At 40.2% G+C, this 6,888-nt stretch overlaps 1 protein-coding gene across 1 annotated transcript; it reads right to left on the bottom strand.

The window, feature by feature from the left end:
* Positions 1-812: 812 nt before the first annotated feature.
* calr (calreticulin) lies at positions 813-5,364 on the bottom strand. The gene is made up of 9 exons (XM_030727942.1): positions 5,112-5,364; positions 4,484-4,585; positions 4,002-4,205; positions 3,720-3,814; positions 3,304-3,513; positions 3,068-3,181; positions 2,630-2,773; positions 2,276-2,368; positions 813-2,122 (listed from the first exon to the last, which is right to left on the bottom strand). The coding sequence occupies exons 1-9, from the start codon at positions 5,203-5,205 to the stop codon at positions 1,895-1,897; spliced, it is 1,284 nt and encodes a 427-aa protein (XP_030583802.1). The 5' UTR covers positions 5,206-5,364; the 3' UTR covers positions 813-1,894.
* Between the last annotated feature and the right edge of the window lie 1,524 nt (positions 5,365-6,888).

The raw sequence follows: 6,888 nt of genomic DNA, 5'->3' as shown, positions 1-6,888 counted from the left end.
AGTTTCCAGAGTGGGTTTGCCTGTTTCACTCCAGTTTTTAGTAGTTTTGGGGGCAAATGTTTCCGAAACTCAGAATAGATGCTGCAGTATCACACATGAACACAGGTGATTCACAGACAACTCTCAATAAATAGATGGCACCGAAGCCTCATCAAGCAGGTTAACTAAAAGACTTAAAGGCATTTCCTGTGTATTTTTATCTATTTATTTTTTTTAATCAATTTTTGCTTACTTATTCTTTTTAGCCAAGTTTTATTTAACTGTAATAACTTTCGTAAGTAGAAAATAAAATAGAGATAAAAGGAGAAGATTGGAATGTAAATGAAACTGACATTACCTGACGTAGTAGTAAATATACTTCTTTTGCACCACATTAGAAACAGTTAATGAGCCATGTGAACATATCTATATCAAGTCAGGGAATCAAATTAACATCCATCCATCCATCCATGATTATCTGCTAGGGCCTATTAGAGCTATCATGGACCTAGAGGGAGGGCATACCCTGAACAGGTCACCAGTCTATTCATTGAGTCACCATTCATGCTCATTCACACCTGCAGTATCATCAATTAACCTAACATGCATGTCTTTGAATTGTAGGAGGAAGCTGGTTAAAACCCACAAGGGAAAAGGAAGAACATGCATACCTCACAACCCAGCCCGTGGATTCAAACCCAGGACCTTCTCACTGTGAGGTAACAGTGCTAGCCGCTGCACCGACATGCTACCCCTCAAATTAATATTTAGAGAAAATATATGTGAAAGAAATATGATACACCAAAAAGACATGAAAACCATGAGAATATCTGTTTTCTTTTCTTCCAGCTGTTTTATTGGACAGATCTTCTGTCTTTGTTTTTAATTTTTCTTACACAGCAACACAAAAATCGCCCCACTTCATTTACTACCATTAGTACAAAATGTCTTTTACAAAAGGAGCATCTGTCAGACTGTTGGGACAGTATGTTGGGGTACAGCAGTGCGGAAAACTTGGAATCAGAAATGAGAAAACTAGATGTATACACCAACAATGAGTAAACCTAAAGTGTGTGTACCAAACGACTGGAAATTTTTCTGCTACTGAGTGTTCTTAATGTACATCCTAAGTTTGAGTAGAGCTTATTTAGACACACAAGACTATAGTATGTGCATTGAAGTGAAAAAGTGTTTACTATACAGTACAAAACTATGCAAGGGACTTCATCTTAAAGCACCTCATGTTACCATCCCACTGCAGACGGTCCTTTTTTTTTGTTTTTTTTCTGATCAGGTTGTCAAATATATAGTGTTAGTCCTACTGCACGCTGTTTGCCATGTCATTAATCCTCATTTGAGTCAGATAGTGGAAACAGAAGCAGGCAAAATAACCTGCATGACAACATCTAATCCTATCTGATCCTTCCAGCCCGACATGAATGAGTGGGAAAAAAAAATATGTACAAAAACAAAAAGTCAAACAAAAACAAAAACAAAAAAAAAAACACGAGGTAAACCAAACATTTTCATGGTACCACCAGCCTACCAAATAAAACATTTCATGTCACCATGACATTACACTTCATAAAAACCAGGATTTTTTTTTTTCCTGTAAAATGCAAATGACAATGTACAGATTTCTGATAAAATTTCTGGTTTTGACATTCGTTTTGACATTAATCATGTTTGTCACTATTCCTCATTTAGTAATCATAATTATTATAATAGTAGTAGTAGCACATGGAAACAGGAGACAGAACATTAATTGCCCTTTTTGACCGATCACCTTGCTCTGTAAACAAAGAAATGAAAAAGCCCTTCCCACCCAGCCCCACCCCGGGGTGTCAGTCGTGAGGGTCTCAATCTCCAGCCTTGTTTTAATGGCCCACTGACACAGTCTGAGCAGTTCCTGAGTTTATAACTCATCCTTGAGGTTAGAGTCTGTGCCTTCATCCTCCTCTTCCTCCTCCTCTTCCTCCTCGTGCTCTTCCCCTTCCTCCTCTTCTTCATCTTCCTCATCCTCTTCTTTCTCCTCTTCCTCCTCGTCGTCCTCCTTTGCCTCATCTCTCCTCTTCTTGTTCTCCTCCTCGCGCTTCTTTCTCTCATCTTCCTCTTGGCTTTCCTTCATCTTCTTCTCAGCATCCTGGCGAAAAAGCAGACAAATAAAAAAAATGAAGATATATCAATATATATAAATATGTCGTTCATTTCTATTACTGTTGATACTGGCATGCAATTACAGTATGTACTCCCTACATACTAACAAAGTACATGCCTAAAAATAGCAAAAGCATACCTTAGTTTTGCCCCATGTCTCGTTGCCAACTTCCTCTGCCAAGTTTGGATCATTTGTGATAAGAAAGTTGTCAAAGATAGTACCAGACTTGACCTGCAGCCAAACACAAGGGAAGAGCAGTCCATATTTTACTATCAGGTCTTTAATGAAAACAAGCACAATCTACACAATTGTTCCACAAGCTCAAAGAGTTGCCCACTTGCCCAGTATTTCCACCTACTTGCAAAAACATGCATTGTTTTTCTGGCGGTTCATATAATTTAGTGCAAGTAAGCCGTATTTCTGGATTAATGTAAATAGCTTCATTGAAATAAATTCACTTTTCATTAAGCTACAAATACACGGTCAGCTTACCTGCCACAAGTCGAGCCCAATCACACCGATGCTGTCGTATTTATAGATCTCAGAATCGGCTGTGTACTCGGGGTTGTCCATCTCAGGGTGAATCCACTTGCCCTTGTAGGCAGGGTTGTCGATCTCTCTGGGCTTCCACTCTCCCTGCACACCGCAAACAGACAGAGAAAGACAGCGCAGTTAGAACACAAAAGCAAAATCATCTGCTATCCTGTGACCTTAAGATTTTTGTAATCAGGAATAGTTATGTAAAAGTAGCTGCAACATGTGGGGTAGGAAAGTAAAAGAGGTATTTTATTTTGACGGTGGTTCTATGAAGCTCCCTGAGGTGCAAAGCTCGGAAAAATAGCATGAAGCAAATACTGAGCTATGTGTAACAATGACGGAAAAGCCAGCAGTAGCTGACTGCATGAAGAGTTATAATAATTTACTGTGCACCTTGTATTCAGGGTTGGTGACCATAGGCGGCTCCCACTCTCCATCCATCTCATCATCCCAGTCATCGGGCTTCTTGGCATCAGGATCTGGGATGTTCTCTGGCTTGTCCCAGTCCTACAATTTAAAAAAATGCAGTTGAATCATGATCAACAGATCACATATTAACATGTTAAGTAAAACCTAGAGGCGAGAAATAAAAGAGGCACAGATCTGAAAGATGGCAAGATCATACTGACCTCAGGTTTCTTATCGTCAGGATCGGGAATCTTCTCCCTGTCATCCCAGTCCTCTGGTTTTTTGGCCTCAGGGTCTTTGATTTTTTTGGGAGGCAGGAAGTCCCAGTCATCCTCCAGATTGCCAGATTCAACCTTCTTATTGTCAATCTTAACCTCATAAGTGTTGTCAGGGTTGACAATCAGTGTGTACAAGTGGCTGTACTCATCATCCTGCAGGGCAGAAAATTTTTTTTAAAAAGTTAACAGTCTGGAACAATAAGCAACTGTTATTACATGCAACTAACAGCATATTCACATGCAGTTTATATATTGGTAGTTTATTTTTAATTGTTCAGCTGATGTGTTCTTCTATTGGGGCAGCTTGCTAATAAAAACAGTTTTTACTTTTCCTAAGTAAATGTGAAAACATGCTTGACCTTGCATCTGATGTCCTTGTTGATCAGATGGTTCTTGCCTTTGTAGTTGAAGATCACATGAACTTTCTTCGTGCCAGGGCCGCAAATATCAGGACCTGAACAAACCCACAAATAAATTAAAGTAGAATAGAAAACTAAATACAGAAAAGCAAAATTTGTACATCTGTAGCAGTGATGGTGCATCTCAGGCGGTCACAGTGAATGTCTGTGTATACGCAAACAGAGACTGGTCTGTTTATCTGACAAAATATCATTTCAGACACCATCCTTTGGTCCACTTACCAAACATAATGTTGTAGACAGAGTCTCCGTGCATGTCCTCCTGGTTGAGCTCAGAGGGGAACAGTTTAATGTAGCCTCCCCCACAGTCAATGCTCTGCTCGTGTTTCACAGTGAACTGGATGACTAAAGGTTGGCCCTTGTTGCTGAAGTCATCAAAACGCGCTGACAGTGCATAAAAGCGGGCATCCTGGCTTGTCTGCAGACCTGCAGAAACAACAGTATTACTGCAGGGAAGCTCCAGCTAAATGAGCATTTGCCCATGATTCTTCTTGATGAAATTGTACGGGGTTAATTTAATTCTTTCACTCTCTTCTCAAATTCAAAAACAGAGCGGAAGAGCTGCGTTGGTACTGGCGCTGCCACACAGGCAGCAAACAACAAAGCACCTTGTGACAGTAAACATGGTGGTTTCCCAGCCAGGTGTGACCGTCAGTAGCACAGTGTAATTATCATACAGCACATATCAGAGCCTTTCCTCTCACCTTTATCTTTCTCTGCATCTCCATAGAACTTCCCTGCAGTCAGGACAAACTTGCCATAATCTGACTTGTGCTTGGATTCCACCCAGCGACTGTTCCAGGCATCTGCACAAACAGGTTCAGTCAGCTGCACAGCAATCACCAAGACCAGATTCACAAAAGTCGGTGCTAATACAGCCTACGATACTGATACATCAGCGTGTTGGGAAGGGGTGGGGGTGGAGGGGGAACTGCGGGATTTTGTGACTGCCTTCACGGATGAAAGAACAGGACAGCTGGAAGAAGGAGGGTAGCAGTGAGCATGACCAGGGGAGAGACGTGCAGGAGTAGGGGGAAGGGGAGGCAGACAGGGTGTGATAATAGCATATCGGGGTGGGAAGCAGAAAGCATGGAATATGAATAAATGAATGAATGAATGGTGGTCTTCTAGACTAAACAGCAGACGATGCATCCCAGGAATTGTTGTAAAATAATTAGAAATACTCTTAAAAATCCACACCGATAGGCAGATGTGAAAAATAGCGATGGATTAATCTCATTCAGCATCAGATCATCTTAAACATGTACAGCAGCCATAAAGAACAGCAAGCACTTAAATAATATCTGCATCATTTTGCGTGAAAGAGCTCACCCCCGTCTTCAAATTGCTCGCGGAAATAAACAGTGGACTCGGCCAGCACAGATGCAGCCGACACGGCCATCAAAAGCAGAGGCAGTGCTGTCATTGTGACCAGTCAAATACTAACAAACTATAAATAAAAATGCCTGTATATATTTTTTTTTTTCCTAAAGCGGTGAAGCAGCGTTGGCTGTCAGTGCGGTATCCCCATACAGTGATGTTACAGTGCGAGCCGCTGAGACGGTGCCGCCGCTCTCCTCTCGGGTCGGAACAGATGTCTGAATCTTATTGGACGACGGTTGCTAACCTTGACAAGGAAGCGCTACCGCTTACAGCCAATCATAGGAGAGAAAATTCGGACGAATGCATTCTGCGACCAATGGGAGCAGACCACGCGTTTGCCTGATAAACGCCCAAGGAAGGATGATGCGCTGTGGGTGAATCACATGCAAAGGAGAAACTGTATTATATATAAATGTAATATCAGTAACAACCCGATTATATCTAAAGCTAAATAGCGTGAACTACACATATGATACGGAATGAAAGAAATTGGCTGATGTTAGGAATATGAAATTACTTTACAGCAAATAGAAAAAAAAACAGCCCTACTGATGTAAAAAAAAAAAAAAAATCAGAATCAGAATCAGAATCAGAATCAGTGGGGGTGCAAATAATATTTTCAGAAGTTTAACAAATGCTTTCAAGTTTGAGTTTGTGCAGCATTTTTCTACAACCTCAGGTGTAATTTTATTGCCTTGTGTAAACTAAACAAAACAAAACACAGGAGACTCCACAAGCAATAAGAAACACACCGAGACCACAGGCATCACAAGTCTGTGATAGGCCACGGGGCAGATATTTTTTTGGGACCCTTACTGCCATATTGTACCAGAGAATACACAGTATCTCACATCGTCTTGCTCGCTCTCATTCTCTGTCTCTGTCTCTCTCTCTCTCTCTCTTTCTCTCGCATACACACACACACACACACACACAGTAAATGCAAAAATAATAACATATAGCATCATTCCAGCTTTTGATCAGCACCATGGACAACAATATTCTTCTTCAATCAGGCTACCACAAGCCCAAAACAGATTAAGCTTTGCTGAAGTATCATAAAGATGCTTTAATGTCTTCAATCCATTACAAAAACACAAACTACTCACCCTTTAGAATTCCATCTTTTGGGCTTTGTGCTTAGAAAAAACACTGAAATCACTGCTCAAATCCAAAGTCCTGCTGGTATACTCATCCTGCTCTCTCCTTCCTCTTTTGAGCATCTTTTTTTTTTCTAATTTTTTGATATACTATGAAAACTTGTGTCCACCACTGAATTTTTTTTCATTTTTACCATCCATAAGTCAAAATTTTGAGCTAAATTTTGACTCATTCAGAAATAAGTAATTTTAAGATACCTCACTTAGCTCTGCCTGGAGATTTCTTTTTGTCATTTTTATACAATAAGACACTCATCAAAAAAAAAAAAAAAATTGTTGCATAGTTGATGTCAACAGGTTTGTGGGCATTTTGCACAATATATTTCCCAGCGTGCCCCTCTGCCATCAAAATTTTTCGGAAATGGTGCCTATTTTAATCAGTAGAATGTACAATAAGTAAATATGTGCAGAGCTGAAATTCAATTCAATTCATAAAGAAAATGTTTATACTTCATATAAAGTTAGGCTTTGTTTCTCAAGATAAAATTTACTGCTACCATCTTGGATTGTTAACTTGGGGTTGGTGGGGCTGCAAAGATTTTCCAGAGCTGAAAGTCCGAGTTGAA

The sequence above is a fragment of the Archocentrus centrarchus genome, chromosome 4 (assembly GCF_007364275.1).
Source record: "Archocentrus centrarchus isolate MPI-CPG fArcCen1 chromosome 4, fArcCen1, whole genome shotgun sequence".
Lineage (NCBI taxonomy): Eukaryota > Metazoa > Chordata > Actinopteri > Cichliformes > Cichlidae > Archocentrus > Archocentrus centrarchus.
This window is presented reverse-complemented; position numbering and strand designations above follow the sequence as displayed.

What these genes read in the sequence shown, in the direction of transcription:
- calr (XM_030727942.1), bottom strand. Translation starts at nt 5,205, where the DNA reads ATGACAGCACTGCCTCTGCTTTTGATGGCCGTGTCGGCTGCATCTGTG. An exon ending in AGATGCAGAGAAAGATAAAG is followed by an intron (nt 4,206 to 4,483) that starts GTGAGAGGAAAG and finishes TTGTTTCTGCAG; the next exon opens with GTCTGCAGACAAGCCAGGAT. An exon ending in AGACATGGGGCAAAACTAAG is followed by an intron (nt 2,123 to 2,275) that starts GTATGCTTTTGC and finishes CTTTTTCGCCAG; the next exon opens with GATGCTGAGAAGAAGATGAA.